This window comes from Diabrotica undecimpunctata, chromosome 1, assembly GCF_040954645.1.
Source record: "Diabrotica undecimpunctata isolate CICGRU chromosome 1, icDiaUnde3, whole genome shotgun sequence".
Taxonomy (NCBI): domain Eukaryota; kingdom Metazoa; phylum Arthropoda; class Insecta; order Coleoptera; family Chrysomelidae; genus Diabrotica; species Diabrotica undecimpunctata.
This window is the reverse complement of record NC_092803.1, coordinates 132,812,577-132,836,743: the sequence shown is the minus strand read 5'-3', so window position 1 is coordinate 132,836,743 and position 24,167 is coordinate 132,812,577. Positions and strand designations below refer to the sequence as shown.

The 24,167-nt window shown below is 34.0% G+C and overlaps 1 protein-coding gene across 5 annotated transcripts in view; it reads left to right on the top strand.

Annotated features, from left to right (window-relative positions):
- The window catches only part of LOC140431974 (uncharacterized), a 151,978-nt gene that overhangs the window by 80,382 nt on the left and 47,429 nt on the right, over positions 1-24,167 (top strand). For all 5 annotated transcript variants that reach the window (XM_072519844.1, XM_072519850.1, XM_072519859.1 and 2 more), the window contains 5 exons: positions 2,741-3,001; positions 8,917-8,961; positions 9,244-9,452; positions 14,706-15,034; positions 18,116-18,230. In XM_072519844.1, the coding sequence (XP_072375945.1) occupies positions 2,741-3,001; positions 8,917-8,961; positions 9,244-9,452; positions 14,706-15,034; positions 18,116-18,230 (959 nt within the window). The remainder of the gene's footprint in view (positions 1-2,740; positions 3,002-8,916; positions 8,962-9,243; positions 9,453-14,705; positions 15,035-18,115; positions 18,231-24,167) is intronic.

Genomic DNA, 24,167 nt, shown 5'->3' with positions numbered 1-24,167 from the left:
TATCAAACTAAGTTTTCCAAATCCTGCCCATTCTAGTCTTGCTCTTCTAGTAATTTCCGCACTTTGGTTCTCTTTGTCAAGTCTCAGGATTTGGCCTAGGTAGATATATAACTGGATTGGTTCTATCTCACTGCCATTTATAGTTATACGTCTGAGGTAATCTGTGTTTGTCATTATTTTTGTTTTTTTCATATTCATTTTTAGGCCTATTGGGAGCTGGCTGCTGGTTTCCCCATCATAATTTGCAGTTCCTCGAATGTGCTCGCTGTAATCCCTATGTCGTCGCCGATTCTGAGGTGGTTTAACTTGTTACCATTAACGTTAATGCTATATGTTGACCAATTTGTAGTTTCGAAGAAGTCTTCTAGGGCTAGGTTGAAAAGCTTTGGCGGGATATTACCTCTCCTTGTCTCACTCCTATCTTAATGGGGATGGGATTTGTATTTTTGTCTAGTTGTACTATCATAGTTGCATTTTCATATATATTATGTATTAGTTGCCTATATTTCGAATCTATTCTACAATTAATAATAGCTTGTTCTATTGCTCACATCTCGATACTATCAAACTCCTTTTCATAATCGACGATAGCAATAAATACGGGTATTTGGAATTCATTTGCCTTCTCTATCAATGTTCTCATTGTCAGCAGATGGTCTAATGTACTATATCCTTTGCGGAAGCCAGCCTGATCAACTCGTTGGTAATTGTCCATTTTGTAGGATAACTGGTTGTTAATAATTCTCATAAATAGTTTGTGTACTTGACTGAGCAACGATATAGGTCTATAATTCTGTAGATCACATCTGTCCCCTTTTTTGTGTAAGAGTATTACTAGACTCTTGTTCCAGTCTTTAGGGATCTTGCTATTATGTAGACATCTATTAAATAGCTCTGTTAGTACACGGATTGTTAATGCCTTGCTTGTTTTGAAGAGCTCGGCAATTATACCGTCGTGTCCTGGAGCTTTATTATTTTTTAGCTCTTTTAAAGCTCTTTCTATTTCGGATCCCACGTTTTTTATTTTTCTTTTGATGTTCTCCTTTGTTGTTTCATTAGGCTGGCCTTGCAAGCTGTACAAGGATGTGTAGAAGTCGAAAATATTTGTTATTTTATATTTGTCCTTGTCTTCCTTATTGTTGGCGTCTTTAATTTTGATGATTTTTTGAACTCCGAGTGCGGGTCTTAGACATTTTAAGCCTCTGTTGTTTTCAATGACTCGCTCTATTAAATTCTTGTTCTATTTTTGTATGTCGCGTTTTAGTTCTTTTCTAATTGCTCTATTAAGTTCTGTGTATTCTTGAGTATAGCATTTGTTTTGCGCTAGTAGTTGTCTTCTTTCTGTCATCAGCTGTTTAGTTTGATTGCTTATTTTGTCTTCTTTAGTCCTTGTTTTTTCCTTTAGGTCCTTTGCGACCTGTAGTTCTGCTGAGAGAAGGTTTCTATTTATGTTTTTATTAATCTTGTCAATTTGATCTTGATTATGTGAAGGATCAGATTCAAACTTATCCGCTAAGATCTCTCGGAATTGCTCTTTATTTGTTTTTAGTTTAAAGGCATCTATCCTCGTTGTTTTTTTAAAAATCTTTTTTCTCTCTTCTTTCATGTTAATATTTTTTTTTGTTCTAACTATACGATGGTCACCACCCGTTGTTACGTTGTTTATTGTTGTAACGTCGTCAAATATTCCTTTGTTGTTTGAGAGAAAATAGTCTATTTCATTTTTGGTAGTTCCGTTAGGTGCGACCCATGTCCACTTTCTGTTGGTTTCTTTTTGTAAAAAATATTCATAACATACATGTTTTCTTGTTCCAGGAATTTCATAAGTTTTTCTTCTCTTGTGTTTCTTGTGCCGAATCCAACATTTCCAATCTTGTTTTCACAGTCTTCAATCTTACTTCCAATTTTGGCGGTAAAGTCTCCCATTATTATTATTTTGGATTCTTTGTTGTTGTCTATAGATTTTTTAAGGTCTTCGTAAAAAGAATGTATTTCCTCATCGGTTGCTTTTTCAGTTGGAGCATAAACTTGCACGATCTTTATTTTAGTTTTTGGACTTAGTTTTAAGACCATGTATGTAACCCTGTCTGATATGCTGTCAATTATTTGAATTTGACATTTTCTCTTCTTGTTGATTAAGAAACCTACTCCACCATATGTGTAGTCTTCCCTGCCTTTATAATAGAGTCTGTTGCCTGAATGTAAGTCCACATATCCTTCACCTCTTCTTTTCACTTCTGACAGTCCCATTACGTCCCAAATCAAGTTCCCAATTCCTCTTCTAGTTCGTAAAGTTTTTCATCTTTTGCCATGGAGCGGATGTTGTATGTTGCTATATGGAGTTGTTTGTTCTTCTTCTTTTTCAATGTCGACTCCTCCCTCCCCTGAAATCCTCGGGGTTTCATATTTTCATTATTAACTTATAAATATTGCTGCAAATCTATGCAGTAAAGTAATCGCTAGATAATGTAATAGTTTAAAAATAATTCATAGAAAATTTAAATATTATTAAAAGCAGTTCTTGCATACAATAACAACTTTATAAATTAAACGAGTTTGTTTAATTTATTATGTCGTGGGGGCAAAGAGATTTCTTTTATTGATTTTAGGTTCTATGAGTAGTATAAAGTCGCAATATAAAAAATAATTCATAAATAATGTTATATATTGGAAAACAACGGAAGATCTATATATACATTAAAGTTTAAATAACCCATTTCTATTTTTTTAATTGTTTTAGATTTCTCTACCCGGAGTGAATTTCCTTAAGACAAAAGTCAAAGGATGGTCGGTGGTAGAACAATCAAAGGACTTTTGCATCGCAGCCGAAGCAGGCACGATCAGTCAGGACGTTATTGATTTAAAGGAAAGATCGGAAAATATTAATTCTTGTATCAAGGAAATAACAAGTGGGTACGTTAACGAGTTTTTGATAGAAATGCAAGAGTTAACTTCATCACTCTCTTCAGGAAAGGACAATCTGGAAGCCATCGTAAAATCAGTAAGTATTATGCCTAATGGGAGCCGCGAACACAGTACTTATTATTTAGAATTGATCTGATTGAAAAAGTATTTTAAGCAGCAATCGTTGAAATTAAGAAGTTATGAAAAACTGGAAGAGGACGGAGGTCAATACAGAAGACTTATTCGACTAGTTGATATAATAAGAACGTGAAAGAAAAAGAAAAAAATCAGAAAAGGTCAATAAAAATGGTATGTTCAAAGGCAAAAGAATAAATACATGGTAGTTCTTTGCAAGTTTCAATTAGACGGTTTAGAGAAACTTAAGAGAATTAATATCTGATATGGCGTTTTCAGATATGCCTAATTAATGTAAAATATTTAGAGTCTACTACCCCTTTTTGGTATGTCGCAAGTTAAATAAAAATTCTTTATTTCAAAAATAACGCCCTGTTTATAATTATACATAGGTTAAAGATTATGAAGAAGTTAGGAACAGTCAAGTTCAAGTATGCGGAGAGACATGGTATGACTACCACATTAAAGATCCGTAAGTATATCTTCATAACAATTAATTTGCAAAGTACAATAACACATTTGGCCCCCAGTCCTTGGCAAGTATTAGATGGTAGTGCTCAGAATTTACGCGAAGAGGTCCCATTCAAAAGTAAAAAAAAACTAAAAATAAACCAATAATTCAGATCGCACCTAGAATAATAAAAAACATATTTGAGTACGACAAAATTCATAACAGCAATTAAGAAATAAACAGGTGAACTATTGATATCCTCGAAATAAGCGAAATGCGATGGTCTGATTTGAAAAAAAAATGAACATTGGCAAAAAGATAATAATATCACTTAGGCAACAATCAAAAACAGCATTTAAATGTTATTGGAATTATATATAATAAGCGAAGCTATATACTCGGATCGTATGCTAGTTTTACAACTGCAAGGAAATCCAATAAACATCAATATTATATGTCTATACTACAATAGCCAAAAAAGTGGAGAAAGAGAAGAACTAAAGGCTCCTGATAAGATATGGTCTAAATTAAAACCAAAATTACCTTTGAAACCTTACCCATAATTGTATTGTATAGCAATACAAAATACGTCCAAGTATGTATGTAAAACATAAAACTTTTATAAACTTATAACTAGATTATGAAATCATATAACTTACCGGAAATACTTATACAAACGTCTAAATAAAAATTACGATTTGTTTTACTTTCCCTACCCGGGGGCATTACTGGACCCCAACACGTCTACGTAGCGTAGCGTATCGGGAGCAAGTGAACGAAATAAGCAAGCAAGCAAGCAATTTTTTTTAACCCAGCCTGTAAGACTTGTGCACCATTTGGACTAACATTAAAAGGCGATCCAAGGCTCTAGACTATTTCTTTGCCCCCTTTAGTACTCTGATACTCGATAGGGGTACAACTATCAGCCAAATGCTCCTTATATGGGAGTCCTGGGTAGAAGAACTCCAAAACGGTTTCCTAATCCGATCAACTGCAAGCTAGGGTGAAACGCTTTTACCTGTTATCTTCAAGTGACATATCACCGAACTAAAATTGCTTGCTCAGGCCTTAAGTCTCCGCTTTGGGCTACGTCTAGTTTGGCGACTCAGTGCTCGAGGATGTGGGCCCTTCGAACCCAGCTTTCAAAGTTTGTGTTAGTTTTTTTGATGACTTTTGCCTTTTTGGTTAGTAGTTTTTTTATTTTTTTTTTGTTGGCAGAAGCCGATTTTTTGTTTTTTGTTAATCATATTACTGGATTTTACGCAGTGTCGTTGTCGTTTTTCAGTTGTCGTCGTTTTTAGAGCTACGAACTTATTTTCTCAGTTACATGTTAGTCAGTATCTGTTGTTTTGGACGTTTGTAGACGTTCCATCAATAGAACGCGTCGTATCTAATGATCCCTCTCAGTAGCTGACTTGGATGGTTTCCAGTTCTGTGAAATTTAATCTAGCTTTTTCGATCATTGTGTCTAGCACTCTTACTTGCCATAGATCTTTGTATAGTAAACGGTTTTCGACGTATCTTGGTACGTTTAATGCTTCACGTAGGCAGTTATTGTGGGCTGCTTGTATCTTTTTTCTAAATGTTTTGCTGATGTGGGTTGATGATGTGGGATGTTAATGTGGGTAGTACGATACTGTTTATCAGTCTTAGTTTTGTTTTTGTGCGTAGTTTACTTTTTCTACCTAAGAATCCTCTTTTTGCATCGCTGGCTACAGCTGCTTTTTGTACTGTTGCGTCTACATGATTTTTGAATGTTAATCCTTGGTCCATCTTAACTTCCAGTTTAGCATCGCTTTTCCATTCGATGGGATTATTTTGCACCGTCAGCTGTTCCCTCTTCGTTTTTTAAAGACGACAGCTTGGAGTTTTTCGGAGTTAATGGCAATTTTCTACTCTATGCTTCATTCTTCTGTGTTGTCTAATGCTGTTTGTAAATTGTTTATCGCTATGTCGCTATTTCGATGTTTCGCTGTAATTGCTCTGTCATCATTATAAAGGCTTGGTTTTGTTCCTAGGGTTCTTGGAAAGTCGGCTGTATATATTGTATACTGTAAAGGTGGCAGAATCGCCCCCTGTAAGACTGCAGCCTCTGGAGTTCCGAGTTCGGACAAGACTTATCCTATTTGAGTTCTCAACCTTTGGTTGCCTAAGTAAGACGTAACCAGTCTCGTCATAGCCTCACTGTATTCGAATCCTCTGATTTTTTATATTAAGTCCTTATTCGAGACTCTGTCGAAGGCTTTACTTACATCCAGAAAGGCTACTCCTATGTATTGTCTATCAATAATGCCGCCTGTTATGTACTCTATTGATCTGATCTTAGTACTTGTAACTCGCTGGATTGCTCTGCTCTAAAGCCAAACTGAGCTTTAGGTATTAATTCTAGCCAATCTATCTCAGCTTGTGGTCTGCTTAGTATAACTCTTTCCACTATTTTGCTAATTGCGGGGAGTAGACTAATCGGTCTGTAATTTTGTGGGGACGTATTGTCCTTTTCTGGCTTTGGAATCCTTATGACGTGGGCGTTCTTCCGTTGATTTCGGAAGAGCCTGTATCTCAGAATCACGTTTGTTAGATTAGTTAGACATACTACGGCTTTTATTGGTAGGTATTTTAGAGCTCTGTTTGTTATCTCGTCTAAACCAGGTGCTTTCTTTGGTGAACTGTTTTTGTTCATTAATTTCCTCTGGAGATGTTAGAGAGATAACTTTGTTTGGTTCTTGGAGCCTTTCCTCTTGTTTTTTGACGTCTTCGATAAGGTCTATATATTTTATCATTACCTTTACCGCCTTTTTTATATTCCATTCTATTCCATTCTCACCGTGTATAAGTTGTCTGTCGTGTTCAAAAATTATCTGTAGTTTCCAAATACTTTGCATATTTGGGCCTTCTTCTTTTATCTTTAGGATGTGGTTTTCTTAGTTTCTGCTACGGTGTTCTTGTAGTGCTATTTTTACTTCTCTGTTTAGCCGATTTGCCCTGTTTTTGTCTTCCTGGTTTCTTGTTCTTCTATTTTTTTGGCTCTGTTTTTCTGCTATTACATCTTTTATTTTCTGGTTTATGTCTCTAAACCTTCAAATGAGTATGCTTCTACTTCTATGGTGCTATTTCTAAGTGCTTCTTGTATTTGTTTTTTATTTCTAGATTCCTTTGCTCTATTTCTTGTGGGTTGATGATCCCTGGGACATTGTTTATTCCAATACTCAAGTCTTTTATAGTTTGATCATGTTATTTTCTTTCTGATTCTTTTTTCTGTGTTGCTTTCTTTTAATGTTCCTATATCCAAAAGTATGGCGTTGTGGTCTGCTGTTCCTTCAGTTAGTGTCCTGATTTCTGTTTGCAGTTCTAGGTTTTTTACTACTACAACATCTAAATGAGTTGGTTGAGCAGTTCCATGAAAATGTATCGGTTCTATGGGCCCTATTGCCATAGTTCCCCAAATTTGGGGATATTGAGTTCAAGTCTTATATAATTATAGACGATTTTGTTATGTTCAGGAACGCGTTTAGGTCTTCGTTGATTATTGGATCTCGAGACCTTACATATGCGGAAGTGATTCTGATGCTCCTTGTTTCTTTTTCACTTTAATTGTTGTTACTTCCATAGTATTTAGTTGTGGTGTTGGTATTCTAGTGCGAATAATCCTTTTTTTCACTACGATAGCTGTGCTTCCTGACCTTGCTGTGTTGTCGTTCCTGCAGATGTCGTAGCCAGCAAACTTTAAGTTTACGTTGTTTGTCAGTTTGGATTTTTGTATTGTTACATCCATTTTGTACCTGTTTATTAATTCGTGTAAGATATTCTGATTGGTTCTAATGCCGCCTGGATTCTAGGAGCCTATCTTCTAAACAAAACATACACTCTATCTAATAACATTTTAGGAAGGTAGATGGAGCTGGTTGCTGAATGTTTTAAATTCCAAGAATCATAATAAAATAACTTTGCTTAGAGTACTCCAGTACTTCGGGTAGGATTTAAGAGTTAAACAAACTGAAGACAATTTCAAAAGCCCAAGCCAGTAGGCAAAAAAACATGGATGACTTATGACATATTTGAAATAATAAATTAAACATGATAAAAAAACATGATGAAAAACATAATGAAAGAACATGATGGCAAATAACTAAAAAAAGAAATAAAAGAGAGTGTAGCACACTAACAAACATGGGTGATAGGGTCCTGACAACATTTAAAAAAATAAACGACGGGTGAAAAACATATACAAAATATATTCTCAGATAACATGGATCAAGATCTGGTCCCGACTACATTCACCCTGAAATTATAAAGCTCTTACAAGAAAACAACTTAGATCTTAGCAAAAATCTTTAATAATATATAGAAAACTAGCCACTGAAAAGATTGGTTAACATCTACTTTTGTACTCCGTCCTAAATCCAGAACGATAAAAAATGTAACTGATTTTGACTGATAAGTCTCACGTCCAATATCTTAAAGTTAATACTGAAAATAATTCACAACAGAATTTACAAGAAGTGCGAATGCGAAGAGGATACGGGCCCAGCATAATTTGGTTTCAAAAACGGTATGGGAACCCGAGAGGCCTTGTTTAGTTTAATTTTTATCATGCATATATGTCACGACCAACAAAAGATGCATATTTGTATTTTATGGATTATGAAAAGGCCTTTGATAAAGTCCAACACGAGAAACTAATAGCATATTTACAAAAAAATTCAACGATTGCAATGATATAAACAAAATAAGTAAACTCTATTGAAATAAATAGAGATAATGAGAAGAGTTCTATGTACCAGGGATTTAAAACTGGAACTTAGAGTTAGGTTGGCGAGGTGCTATGTTTTTTCGACTTTATTTTATGGAATGGAATCTTGGACCTTGAATGCGACATCAATGAAAAAACTGGAATCATTTGAGCTGTGGGTGTACAGAAGAATTCTGAAGATATCATGGACAGAACACGTCACAAACAAAGAGGTTCTGAGAAGGATGAACAAAGAAATGGAAATTTTAAATTCAATAAAAACAAGAAAGTTAGAATATCTCGGACATATTACACGTGGAGAGAAATACACCTTGCTCCAACTGATTATGCAGGGAAAGATCCAAGGAAAGAGAAGCATAGGGAGGCGTAGAATGTCATGGCTGCGCAACCTGAGAGAGTGGTACGGATGTACATCAAATGAACTTTTCAGAGCAGCCGTCTCAAAAGTCCGCATAGCTGTGATGATTGCCGACCTCCGCCGCGGTAATGGCACTTGAAGAAGAAGATTGAAATAAAAGTGCACTTAAACAATAAAATACTGAACATTTTGTTTTCAAAACTTCCGCAAAGTTTATTATAATTTCTTATTCGTTAGTTTGTCCGTAAACTATTAATTTTTAATTTTTGTTTTGTCTTTTATAATTTAATATAAATTAATATATATTTATAATTTTAGGGAGCAAGCAGCAACGACTTAATCGCAATTCTTAATGACATACAGGTAAGTTATTTATTAAGCTACGGATTTATTTAATTAACTAATCAGCCGTATATACGAGTATCCACATTTGATAAATTTAATCTAAATACTAATACCAGAAATTTATAATGTAAATCTGAAAATAATACAAAAGATTAAAGATTAAAGTTTTGAAAACAACTACGTTTTTTAAACTGGCGGGCAGTTAATCTCCAGATCTAGTGGGTCTGAACAGAAATTTAAAATAATATTTTTTAATTTTACAAATATTCTATTATATTTACTAATTAATGTGCATTTTAGGACAGCTGGAAGGCGTATAGGTCTGACAAAGATCCCTCACTAAAGCAGAAAACGATGACCTTGACTGAGCTTAAAGCAAAATACGCTTTGGGATTTGATTGGACAGCTGTATTAAGCAAAGTGACAACTAGTGCTATCACCGATGATACTAAAGTCTATTTTTCCGAGTATCTTGATCAGCCTTTTAAGACATTAGTTAGTAAAACTGCGTAAGTTATTATAGTCGTATCTATATTATTCTTAAAACAGATATGCAATTTAAAATCTATCTGTATATTTATGTTAGTTTCATTTGCCCAATATTGAGTAAAAGGCTTTATTAAGTTCTTCTATTTTATCTGCTTTTTTGCTATGTCAGTATCTTTACTGTTGCATTTGCAAGTATGAAGACTTACACAAGGAATAAAAACACACAAAATTAGACCATCTATCTATCTATACAGCCCTTGCTGTCCAATTTTGAACAAAGGTATCCTCTTATTTCTTCCACTTCGGGCCTGCGTGTTTCTTCAAGTCATCTGACCATCTTATTTGTGGCTTTCCTCTTTTTCGTTTGTAACTATATGGTCTCCAGTGTATAATCATCTTATTCCATCTGTCGTCTTTCTGTCTTATGGTATGTCCAGCAAACTTCCACTTAAGTATTGCTATCTGCGTTAATACATCGATCACTTTTGTTTTGTTGCGGATCTAAGTATTTTTTTCTTGTCTGCTAGCCTGATGTTCAGCATTTGCCTTTCCATGGCTCTTTGGGTCTTTGCTATTTTTTACATGTTTTTCTTTGTAAACGTCCAAGTTTGAGAATCGTAGGTGAGAACAGGAAGTATACACAGGTTGAAGACTCTTGTTTTTAAAAATTGGGGGTATTTTCTATTTTTTAGTATATAGGAAAGTTTTCCGAAGGATACCCAAGCCAACCGTATAAAATAGACCATATAAATTATTTTTATCTATAACAAGCAGATCAGATGTTCTTCCGGTCCTATGAGTTAATGAGAAAAATAGATTCTATTCAGTCAGCGGTAAAATTTATAAATCCTCTCTGATGAACCGTGAATGTCTTATGACTCTTCTAATAAAAATTAATTTAACATTTGAGTTGCTTTCTCGTAGGTTCCAACTACTACTGGTTCACCTATTCTCTTTATAAGTCAATTTTTGACCAACTTGCTAATTTAAATTCCTTTCTTATTAAAATTAAAATTCAAAGTCTGCTGCTTCTTCTGAACCTTCGAGTCTGGGGCCCTCTCGAGACAGACATAGAGAGCCTAGCCGTAAATATTTCGTATTTAAAGAACAACTTACGATTATGATTCTTGAAGATCTCTGCTTACACACTTTGTATGCTGCCATAAAAAACTAAACAAACTTTTTTTACTACTAACTTTTTCTATCACCGGCAAAACAAACATATATTAATTTTTCTTTTTTAATTTTACGAAGCAACTCTTTTCTTTCCCAAATCTTCGACGGAACTACATTCTTATGCTTTCTCTTTTAACATCCAACCTTCCCTTTTCTATTCATTCTTATAAAAATCCATTTCTCGACCAATCATATTTCTCAAATAAAAAACATATCTTGCCTCCTTCATTCTTTGGCCAATCAGATTTTTGTATCTACTCACTCCACTTTATTATACAAATTTCTCCCTAACAGTTCCTTGTTTAACCACTTTAAGTCATCTTATATCCTGTGGAATAAACATTATTGAAATCCATTGTTTTCGACTGAAGAGAAACAATTTACTCAGCTTAGCTCAGGCTGTACAATTTATACACCATACTGTCCAAATGAGGTTACTTCTTTTTTATACAAATATTTATTATAATTTTTTTAATCTTTCCTACAATTACCTACAGTTAAAACTGTTTTTATACACATATTTTAATATTAGAAAAAGCCTTAAACCAAACTTTTTTTCTCAATTTCCATTGCTCATAAAATATCATACCACCATGTATCCTTTCAATTCTTTTGAGAATTAACAGTTTCTGAAAATCACTTTAATCACATTTTACTATAATGCAATTTCACCAGAGAATATACTATTCTTATTTATACATAATTTAAAAACAAATGCTTGCATATTCAAAGTATAAAATATCTTTATAAATTTTCAAAATCAAGAATCATGTATATATATATATATATATATATATATATATATATATATATATATATATATATATATATATATATATATATATATATATATAATATAAATATAAACATTTTATATTTACACCCAAACTCTTTACGGCAGTTCTGGAACATGCTTTCAAAAAACTGGAGTGGTAGGCCAAAGTAAGCAATGTCGACGGCGAAATGTTCTCTCACCTACGATTTGCGGATGATAGATAACAGAAAACTTTAAAGAGATTAGAGCTATGCTTTCTGCGTTAGATGCCTCCTGTAATAAAGTTGGTTTGCACATAAATTTGGGAAAGACACGACAAAAAAGACACCACAGAAAGACATGACAAATCTGGTAGCAACCGAAAATTTAAAAGTCGACTGCAATGACCAACATCCAACGATTATCCAACATGCATGGATAAGTTCATAAATTTAATACTTAATACTTAACTCACAACATCCGGGTATAAAATTCACAATGGAAGTAGAAAATAATCGGTCCCTTCCCTTTCTCGATGTGTTAGTCACCTCCAAGCCCAATGGCCGATTGGGTCAGTCTGTTTATAGAAAAAAGACTCACACGAATCGTTACCTACATGCTTCATCACACCACCATCCTGCCCAAAAGAATTCTGTGATCAACTCTCTCATCCATCGGGCCATTTCGATTTCTGAACCTGACAACCTTAGAGAAGAACTTGGCCATCTGCAAAAAACCCTTGTCGCCAACGGTTACTCCAAGTCCACAATTCAAAATATTACACACCGACATCTACATCCCCCTTTACACCCTAGGACGACAAATTCAGAATCTTCGGGTAATACTCCTGTGGCTATTCTTCCGTATATTCGAAGTGTCACTGATAGGATTAGCAAAATTCTTCGCAAAGAAGGTATAAGGACTACTTTCCCGTCGACTACCGGGTCTACTTGGGTCGACCACCCAAGAAAATCTCACAATATCTACCCTCTCCTAAGGACCCATTACCGCCCCTATCTTCCTGTGGTGTCTATTCTATTCCTTGTTCATGTGGACAAATGTATATTGGCGAAACTGGTCGTTCCGTCAAAACTCGGATTCAAGAGCATCAAAGATGCATTCGATCAGGTCTTTTCTCCCATTCTGCAGTTGCAGAACACTGCCAAGAAACCGGTCATTCCATATTGTTCGAAAAAACCCATATTATTTCTAAGAGCCCCTTCTTTTATTCCAGGAAAGTCCGCGAATCTCTAGAGATCCGAAAAAATCCACATAATATCAATCGAGAGGAAGGATACTACTTGTCTCCCATCTGGAATCTCAGTCTAGAGCCGCCGTCCGGTCCCGCTACCACGATGCAGCCACATGATTGGCCAGCGCGCGCTTCTTGACGTTCGCGCCACGGAGTGTGCCGATACGTCCCGACACGACAGGTCACCGCGACTATAAATAGAGCGGTAGCGGAGTAATCGTCGGATTCACTCCCCGCCTCTCGACGCGTTAGTGTTCTGAGCTGTTGGACGTGAATCCCTGTCCTGGCATTTGGTTTTCACCTCTGGCTGCGTTAAGTAGTTGAGTTACTGTGACCAAATGCCCATCTTGGTAGTTAGTATTCGCCTCTGGTTGCGTTGAGTAACTGAGTTACCGTTGCTAAGTACCCATCTTCCTGTCTTTTGTTTTCTTTTTCTTTTTTTTTTGTTCTCCTGAAGAAGCTACATACAATTGTAGCGAAACGTCGATATGAACCCACTTTTGGGTCACCCACAAATGACACGGTCCAAACCCGGAAGACGAATAAACTATAAGTTTAAGTTATATTTATTGGCTTTCTCTATTAGAGTTTTGACTGTAAGAAGATGATCCGCTGTACTGTAACCTTTTTGGAATCCTGCCTGCTCTATCGGTTGATAGCTATCGAGCGACGTTAACCTGTTAGTTATTACTCTCATAAACAATTTGTACATTTGGGACAGCAGGAAGATTGGCCTATAATTCTTGAGATCTCCCTTGTCTCTCTTTTTGAGGAGAAGTATTGTCAAACTTTTATTCCAATCATCTGGGACTTCTCCTCTGTGAAGACATTCGTTGAAAAGTTTTTTCAATTCTTCGAGAATAATTTCATTCCCCTCTTTCAACATTTCTACAAGTATTCCATCTGGACCCGGAGCCTTATTGTTCTTTAGTTGTGCTATAGCTTGTTTTATTTCGAAGGATTTTATGTTAGGGAGTATTTCTGAGTTGACATTCGTTATATTTCTCTTAAGGTCTTCCTTTGCAGTGTTATCTGGGTTCTTGTTTAAGGAATAGAAATCACGGTAAAATGTCTGATTCACTTTTAGAATTTCGTTCTTTTCTCTTATTTATTTTCCATATTTATCCTTCAATAAGGTTATTATAGGCTTTCCTAAGTTTGATTGAGAGCGCTTAGCATTGCTATAATTGGAATTGAGTGGATCATTTGGCCAGAAGGAATGACCGGCAGTGGATCCAAAAAATTACAGTGTGAAAACCACGAGCTGGTAAAAGAAGCAGAGGTAGACTACCTATACGGTGGACAGACGATGCAAAAGAATTGCTGGTAAGCTTAATACTGGCAGAACTGGAAGAATTGAGGGAAGGCGTATATTCAACTTTGGACGCAGAAGGCTGGATTATGATGAAGATATAAATATTTTTGTACAAAAAAGGTATACATTGGCGAAATTATGAATATAATTTCAGTATATGAGGACTGTATTACATACGGCTGGTTCAAATAAATTAGGATATGTGATAAAAGGTTATACAGATTATAGCAAATTAAGTTTATACAAGTGTTTCTGAACACGTGTCTCGCTGTACTAACACTGAGATCACGAGATATAATGTCTGTACACGATTTAAAACAGTATTTGCGGTATTTTTCGCATAACTATAAGCGAGAGAGAGAAAATTAGAGTAGAGAAAACACCCCTGTCACCAATGACAGTCAACAGGGAAGAAGAGCGTCTGTTCTTAGCGCTAGACAACAGGCAAGAGAGCGACTTTCTTGTTTGCTATTTTAAAACTGTTTGTATTTCTAAAGAAGGGGAGGCTGAAATCAGGGAAGGGTTATCAAGGGTTGGACAAAGGTAATGATGGTAAAATTGTGGTAGAAGAATAGTTAGTAATACAGCAAAAAAATGACATTTTTCGCATGTGAAAAAATTGAACAATTTTACTTAATCATTTTTTAATTTAAAATTAAAAAAAAATGTATGGAAACAAAATCAATTCAACAATATTATCTATCAATTTGTCTATCATATTGCATATTATGTAGCTTTATTGTAAAATATTGTTTTTTCTCGACGATATATTTTAGGAATCTAAAAGACATGTTGGATTTATGGTACAGTGTTCAAATGTATAAAAACGTTGTTATGGAAAAACAAACTGGCAATCTAGGACATTACTGTATACAACTTACTTCTGAACTTATTCCGGAAGTTAGTTCCCATATAATACATGAGTTAAACAATAACAAAGAAAAAGAAGAGTTATATTCATTAGTTGATACATTACTGGATAATCTAAAAAACCGTTTTGAACATTCCTTGGGAGAGGCTAAATTTGTAACAGATTCTTACAGAATTCTAGAAGATAGACTTAATCAAATGCAGTTATCGAAACCGAAACCAATTAGTCTTAAAGGTAATGTAAATTTTTTTTGTTTTATTTGAGGTCAGTTACTTATTTCTACATATTTCGTTGATTTTATTTATATGTAATAAACTTTTTTTCATCTTAGAGTAGCTTATATCTTTTGATCTATTTATTTTTATTGTGTACGTTCTCTGGTATGTACATTCTGTCATAGTGTGTACATTTTTTGTATTGTGGCGATACCTGCGCTACTTCTTTAAAATAAATTCTTCTCCTACCAGAGTTTGGCTATTATTACTACTATTCTTATTTTACCAGCAAGGTTTCTCTAGAGAAATTTTTCTTTTTCTTACACTTTTTTAATGCTTTATATTTCTCTTTATAAACGAAAATATTTCATTTTATATTCATTTCTCTTAAATCTGATAGTATGATATAAAATCTTGTTTCTTTTTCTTATTGTGCCATCTTGTAACGAAGGTTGGCGATCACTTCTTTACACGCTTCAATATCTTTTGCAACGTAAAATGTCTGTTGCCTTATGCCCTCTGTTGAAACCTTAATCTGTTAGCCATACTTAATTTCCTGTTTACTTTATTGTTTATGATTTTATCGACCACTTGAAGATGACTTAGCATGTCTATATCATCATCATCATCATTGGTGCTACAGCCCTATAAAAGAGCCTCGACCTTCCCAAGTCTATTTCGCCAGTCAGTTCTATCCATTGCCAACTGTTGCCAGTTTGCTGCGCCTATTTGTCTACCATCCTCATCTACACCATCCCTCCATCTGAGTTTTGGTCTACCCCTTTTTCTACTTCCCACAGGTTGTGACATAAGGATTCTTCAAGGAGGGTTGTTCTGCTGTGATCTTGCCAGATGTCCTGCCCATCTTAGTATTCCTATTTTTATAAAGGATACTACGTCTTTACCACCAAATATATGTTTATATCTGTGATATATCTCGTAGTTGTACCTCCTTCTCCAAACACCATTTTCACAGATGCCACCAAATATTCTTCTCAGGATCCATCAGATTTTTGTTTTTTGGCTTAAGTTTCTGCTTCTCATATGTCTACTCAGTCCAAAATAGCATTTGTTTGCTAGGATTATTCTTCGCTTGATTTCTTCCGTCATGACGTTCTCCTTGGTGATCAGGGAGCCTAAGTATGTGAATTTGTCCACCACTTCAAAGGTAGAATTATCAACCGTGAATTGGTGGCCGATGTTTCTGGCTCTATTGTTGGGTGTTGATGCCATTATCTTAGTTTTATTTTCATTTACTTGCAGGCCCATATTTTTTGAGGCGTGTGACAAGGTGGTATACATTTCTTCTAGCTTGCGTGTTGTGCGGGCAACTAGATCAACATCATCTGCATACATATGCCAAAATTTAGGATGATTTATTGAAAATGTTTCCTCTGCTGTCTATTTGGGCATCCCTGACCGCATTTTCCAAAGCTATGTTGAAAAGGAGACACGCCAGCGCATCTCCCTGTCGCAGCCCAACATGCGTTTTAAATGCCTGTGATTGTTCGCCCTGTATTTTGACTTTGCAAACAACTTTACGCATTGTAGCCTTAACCAATCTTATCAGTTTATCGGGGATGTGGAATTCATCCATGGCTTCATACAATTTATTTCTTAGGACACTATCATAGGCCGATTTAAAATCTACGAAAAGATGGTATGTGTCGATATTAAATTCATTGGTTTTTTCCAGTATTTGCCTTAGCACAAAGATCTGGTCTGTTGTTGATCGACCAAGCCTTAAACCACTTTGATATTCGCCAAGAAGCTCCTCTGAATATTCACTCAGGCGACCATATAAAATACTCGAAAATGTTTTGTATGCTGCATTAAGGAGGGTTATTCATCTATAGTTTCTACATTTTAATTAATCGCCTTTTTTGTGTAGCGGGCAAACGATCCCAGTACACCACTCTTCTGGGATTTGTTCCTCATTCCAAGCTCTCAGTATGATTTTATATATATGATTAGTCAGAGTAGCACCTCCACATTTCATAAGTTCCGCGGGTATACCATCACTTCCTGGAGATTTATTATTTTTTAGGTGTTTCGTTGCATCCTGTACTTCCTGAATTGATGGAGGCTCCAATGGTGTATTGTTGTTTGCTCCTGGGGGTGGTTGATTTGGATCTTTTACTTCGATAGTAAGCAGTTCTTTATAGTGTTCCACCCACCTTTTCAATACTTCTTCTTTTGTATTGAGTATATGCCCCTCCTTATCCTTACATAGTCCGATCCTTGGTTTAAATTCTTTTCTTGCTTTATTTAGATTTTTATAGAATTTTTTTGTTTGATTTCCTTTTTTTAATGCCTCAAGTTCTTCCAATATTCTATTTTCATAAGTTCTCGCTTTTTTCTACAATGGATGTACTTCTCTTCTCTTCTGAGATCTTTATATTTTTGTTCTTTTTCTCGGGTTCTTCTTTGCTGTATCAGTTTATATGCATTGTTCTTTCTTCTTGTAATGTCCTCGCACTCAGCATCGAACCACTCATTGCGTGGTGGTGGTCTTTGCGGCCATAGAATGTTATTTGCTGCGTCTTTAATGTAATTTTTACACATTTCCCATTGTTCACTAATTGTTAGATTCTCTTTAGTTATGTATTTAGTTTCGATATAGTTTTGAAGCCTTTCTACCGTTTGCGGGTTTTTGAGGAGTTCAATATTAAGGCGCCTTGTTTTGGTACTTCTCTCCTTCTTCGCATTTGAGATTCTAGCCCGAATTCTTGTGCCAACAAGAAAATGATCTGAATCAATATTGGCGCCTCGATAGGTGGTATATCGAGCTATATAGATATATAGCATGTCTATATATGTGACACTTTTAATCCATTAAATATATTTTAATTTTTTTCATTTTTTTATTCATTTGATTTTGCAACACTAAATGTCAAAAGTTTCCAGTGTCTTTTAATGGTTTACTTCTAATGTCCATTTTATCATAGTAGAAAATGAAGTATAGAAAATAGTCACAGCCGTATCACAGAATCCTGCGGAATCTGTTGGAAGTCAGTATATACGTAATATAATATTTTGATAATTTATATTATTGTAATTTCAAATGTATCCATAAATTTAAACTAGACACAAATTTTAGGTGTATCGGTTTCACAAATTCATGGTGTCTATCAAGACCAACTGTATCAACTGATGGAGCGTTACAAAAAAGAAATATATAGTCAAGTTGACCAACCTGTAACACCCGAAGTATTGTAAGTATTTATGATGGCATAATATAAATCATAAATCTATTTTTAATGGTACTGGAGGCAAACATAAGGATGCTCTTAGGTTAATATTATAGGATACATAGCAGAATCATATCACACAAAAATTGTGGTGGTTAACCTGTACTATACAATGTTACTGTTCTCATTTATTTGACAGCTAGTAATTGAGGCGCATACGGTAAACCGCCCTAATAACGGCCCAGTTAAGGAATATTTGACTTTCGACGTAAATATTAATTAAACGAAATAAAAGAGAAAATGGATTTAAAGTATATTTGATAGCTTGATGTTTTCTTCATCAAAATAATTGATAAAAAAATGAAAGATGTGTTTTTATTCGCCAAAAAAAATTGTTCTCACTAAGAAGCATTAAACTTTAATTCCGGCCTATGGTGAACAATTAGTGGTAAATCTGGCCTAATGGTGATTTAATTCCGGCCTGTATATCAAAAGAATTATTTTTTTTGTTTTAAATTGTACACGCAATTTTTTGTAAATATTATGTATTTTAATATTTTCACGGTAGGTATACAAAATACAGAAGCATAAAAACATATTTTTTATATAAAACGGGCATAGAAAACTTAATAAAATAAAACGAGGTACATAGGCAATACATTTTAAACATAAAAAAAAAACAACAAAAAACACTTTCATAAGTTACGTAGCAACAGTTTTTTTACATTTATTGTATAAAAGCAAAGAGCTATGAAAGACCTACAAATTATTTATCTCAGGTAGAGAAAAAAGACCCATTTTCTTAATATACTGAGACGGTGCAATTGAACAAATAATTTTTTGATGATAACCTATTTTTTCCGTAAACTACAATGACGTAGTGACATAATTCGTAGTCGCTTACCTTTAAATTCATATAATTGTTAGCTTTCGGCTTTCTAGTTCTTTCACCTGTTTTTCTCACAGAATCAATATTTTTGTTTAAAATTTCATTTTCTTTTTTATTTACTACATCTATCTCTCCTCTATGTTTTTCTTCATTTTCAATGTTTAGCTTTAATTCCACAGCTTTTGGAAATTTTAATTTTTTCTATTCTCTTGCCATCAGATTCTGCATTTTTCTTCGTGATGTGAGGTGCTCTTTTTCTTTTTCTTCAAACTTTTATTTTTTCCTTGCTTCCTTTTCATTTTTTTTCAGCTTCTACTCTTCTCTGGTAGCTTGCAAAATAAAATGCATTTTTAAATGGCGTTGGAAATTTTGGAGGACTGACAAAATAGGATTCAGCAAAATGTATGTGAAATTGATTTTAAAAATAGGTTCAGAAATCATGAACTATTTTGCAGCATGTAACTTTGATAGATCGGAATATAGCAATATCAAACGGCTGCATGATATGGATGGAATTTGGAACCAGTGCTACTAAAAAAATTCAAAATAACAAGACAAAACGCTTAATGTTTTTTTTCGTTCGCTAAATGTTTTGGTAGCCTTGTATTGGGAAACAAAACCATTGGTTGTGAGATATCTTTACTAGCGGATATGGTTGCTAATACGGCCAAACATTCATTTTCGTCGTTAGCAGTTCTATTATATATATATATGTTCTTCAAAAATTTAAATTGAAAAAAACCACCAACCTTCCTAATTACGACCCATTGGGCCGGAATTAGATTAGTTACTAAAATTGTCCCTAATACCGGCCTAATCTATTTTTGTAAATCCTACTTTGTTTTGGCCAAAAAACGAAAGTGTTTTATAAAAAAAAAACAAATATTAACCATTTCTAATGAACAAACTGACTGAAACTGATTAAATCAAACTGACTAAAACAAAAGCTATAACATGTCACTCCACCACTTATACATAAAAAAATAGCATAATAAATTTCTCGCTAGAATACGCACGCGCCGTAGTATTAAGTTTAATCTACTTAAACGTATTTACAAAAGAATTTCAATTTTTTAATAGGCCGGATTTACATCACGAATTTGTATAGGCCGTTAATAGGTAGTTTTGCATTAGTGCAAGAGTAGCCTGACTTAAAAACTGGTTTTGAGATAAAGATGATTACAGTTTTTTCAAAATTTAACCGCTCTCTGTTTCTCCAAGGATTCTTAACCTTACTTTTAAATTTCCACACCTTAAATTAAGTTAGTAAATTTTATTTCACATTAATATAATAAAAAAGTAAAATTTTCAAAAATTTTTGAAATAAAATTGTTTATTTATTTTTTTATTTTATTTATATTCCATCAATTGTTTGGAATCTTCTATTGCCTAAAACACAATATTTTCTCCATCATCATTATTTTCTACACGTTGATCTAAATTTTTAACATTTAGGTTCTTTTTAAGAGTTGTTAAATAAGGTGCATAACACTAACGAATCTTGTAAATTGTTAAATTGTAAAAATAGCGTAGATGTATTGCGCTTTGTAATATCTGTATGTTTAAAAATAACATCTTAATTGTTAAATTCTTTATACACTTGTTGTGGTTCTGTTCAAGAGTGTTGCAACCATTGCATTTTTAACCAGTTGACCGATTCACCCTCGACACTCGACATTTTCTCTAATTTAACTAATGTTTTTGTTGCCACCTAAGGTCTATTAATTTAGATATTATGCAACTATAAGACTTTATTTTGTATTTTATTGAATGTATATTAGACTTTTTATAATGTACAAGTAGACTGTATGAATGGTGAATTGTTAATAAATCGTCGCTGTCATCGGAAAATGTCTGTTTCACTGTCATCGGTTGATTGCTCCGTGAATTGATTCGGTGTTGCCATGCCTTTGATGAAACTAAGTGTCCAATATTTAACAGGAAAACTACTCACAAAATCGATACTGGTCATTTCTTCTAGTATAAATGGTTTTAGTATTTTGACTGTCCTAATAACTCTGATTCAATCTACAGGTACATAATTATCATTAAAAGTTTTCTTTTTCATCTCTATGATCCCAAAGTCACAGTCAGAGGCTAAATATGAATTTTCCTACATAAAAACTGTTTTGTCAATTTTCTGCACTTTTGATATCTTGTTTTGTACAATGTAACTACAGACTAGAGAAATTTTAATATTCCTGTTCTGTCATCCGCACTGTTCACTACACATAATTGAGGAAGAGGAACCACCAACGATTCTTGAAGTGAACCACCTCTGCCATGATTGGAATATTGGAATACTTTGTATCATATACAAAAAAATGCAGCGTATAAAATATTTTTCACAGTACTATGTCATCATATGGCACCATATGCAGAACGAATAGGAGGAACATACCAGGCTGGTTTCAGTGGTGATAAATTGATAATTCATCAGATTGCAACCCTGAAACAAATTTTGAAAAAAACACTGGACTATCCGCTCCGTGCGTGACTGACGCGACACCTACCGCATTCATCTGACAGTTTTGGACCTATCAATTTTTAGGTTGAACATATGACATTAATGACATATGTTTGACATTGTTAAATACAGGCGAAATTGACAATTATTAATAATTAACTTTTTAATTATATTTTTTCAGTTTATGTACAAAATAAATGTAGTATTAAAAACTGGGTTTCTCAAAATTCATCATAATATATTATTGTGATATTTAAAGTCTTGGTGCGCCAAGCAATAATTAGCTAATTAATTTTTTTGATTAATTAAAATTATTTAAATGATATGATTATGACTCTATCACAATTTTTAATTCTTTTATCTCAGGGTTAAAATTCGTGCTTCAATATCTATGCTATTACATGTGAAAGGTAAGGTCCAGAGAATACCGGAATAATAAAAACACATATGATCTAACACTATATATTGAAATAAAAATAATGAAATAATTCACACTTAAAAGTTTTCAATAAACAAATATCATATAAGGATTCTCAAAATTTTGTTCTCCGTACGTGAACAATCAAAATTAATGGTACAAACAATATTAATTGAAATCTCAAAATCCCAAACTATTCTAACTCTCCTAATCAAAATATTTATATCCTTTCTAAATTACATGTAAAAATTGTGTTATCAATAAAAGAAAAAACTGCAGAAAACAAAAATATCTCTCTCTGATGATGAGTGGTCCAAATCCTTGTTCCTTGTAGACTGTATTATCTCCTCTCAACCGCTCCCTATGTAATCAGCAATCTTATAACAGATTGTTGCAAGTATATCGTCCTTAATGATCTCCTTCAAAAGCAACAATCATTCAAATTATGATAGCCTTTCTCCTCTCGATAAACTGAATCTCTCGTTGGCCCGAGTGAAAAATGACTCTTGGAATATCTTCTCTTTACGATAAACTGAATTTCTCGTTGGCCTGAACAGTGACTCTTGGAATATAAGTAGGAAAATATGACTTACAATATTTTGCTGCTTCAGCTTCTGTCAGATACACTAACTCCACAAAAACTCACTAACATTCAACACTACTGCTTGCTACTTCTTGGGAACCACCAGAGAACAATCACTGTTCGTCTTACAGACTTGGAAAACCAACTGATTATCTTTTCTCTCTCCCCAATCTCGCTAAACTTTTTCCTACATACTTATCCCACCTTTTTCAATCTCCGCCAATCAAAACTCGTCACAATTCCCCCATTTTTTCATTTCGATAACAAACAAATTTTTACCTATAATTATAAAATTTCCTAAAACTTATTTACAAATAATATTTTCTATAATTCTTAAAAACTAACAAAAACCTCTTTCTAAAATCTCTTCTATTTGTCTCTAATCACTGCATTAATGTATTTTGGAAAACCCGGTTCAATTGTCTTTGGATTTCACTTAAAATTATGCGGGTCACTCAAGTATAACAAAGAAATAATTTATGCAAAGCTTACATTTTGTTTAGTACAGGTAATCCAAGAATTTAATAACTTTCCTTCTTCGAAATGTTTGTTGGATATTATCCTACTTATCTGAATTATTTTAATGTTTTTGAACTTTGAAATATTTTTAAACAAACCAATATTTTTCTCGATTTTACATATCATAACAAATCCCCGCCATTTGATCTGCCGAAAACTCTTTGTTAAATTTTAAAAATGACAAAAGTTTTCTAGGATTAAATTATTTCACTATGTTATTAAAATCTATTCATGATATTGATAGATGTCGTGAATGTTAAAAATACCCCGTATATTTCCTGTCTCTATGTGCGCTAATTCATAACTATTTACCCCATTTTCCGTATTGACCCTATATGGACCTTCAAATATCGGCATCAATTTAGCACAAATACCATTTTGTAAATTCGACACCCTCAGTGCCTTCACTAAGACTTTATCTCCTTTCTGGAATTTGATCGGCCTTCTTCTTCGGGTTCTCTCTTGTCTTTGGAGATATTTCTCTCCACTTCGTCTCAATCTTCTTTGAACCAACTCGATCACTTCTTCGTATTGTCTGGGGGCGGTGTCTTCCCATGGTCTTGTAGGCATTGTTCCTTTCATTATATATAAAGGCGTCTCTTTGGTAACCGTATTTGGAGCACAATTCAAATAGGTCTCGATCTCAAACACTTTTCTGTCCCAATGTCGATGATGTTCTTCCGCGGAAATTCGTAGAAATTTTGTGACTTCTTGTATAAAACGCTCCGATGGGTTGCTCTGTGGATGACGGATGCTTATAAATTTTGTATCGATGCCCCTCTCTCTTAATTCCCTTTTAAAACGTTCGTTCCTAAAATATGTCGCATTGTCCAATAAAATATTGTCTGGTCTTCCCACCGTTTCTATAAAATTGTCTATCTTCCTAAGTATTTCAATTCCTTTTGTGGTTCTGCATGCGTACAATTTAACATATTTTGAGAAAAGATCCACCATAACTAATATGTGTTTATTCCTTTGAGTTGTTCGTATCAAATCGCTCAACATATCAATAGCAACAATATCCAGTTTCTTCCGAGCTACGACGTTTTTTGTGACGTTTTCATTTTTAAAGTTCCTACTTTTAC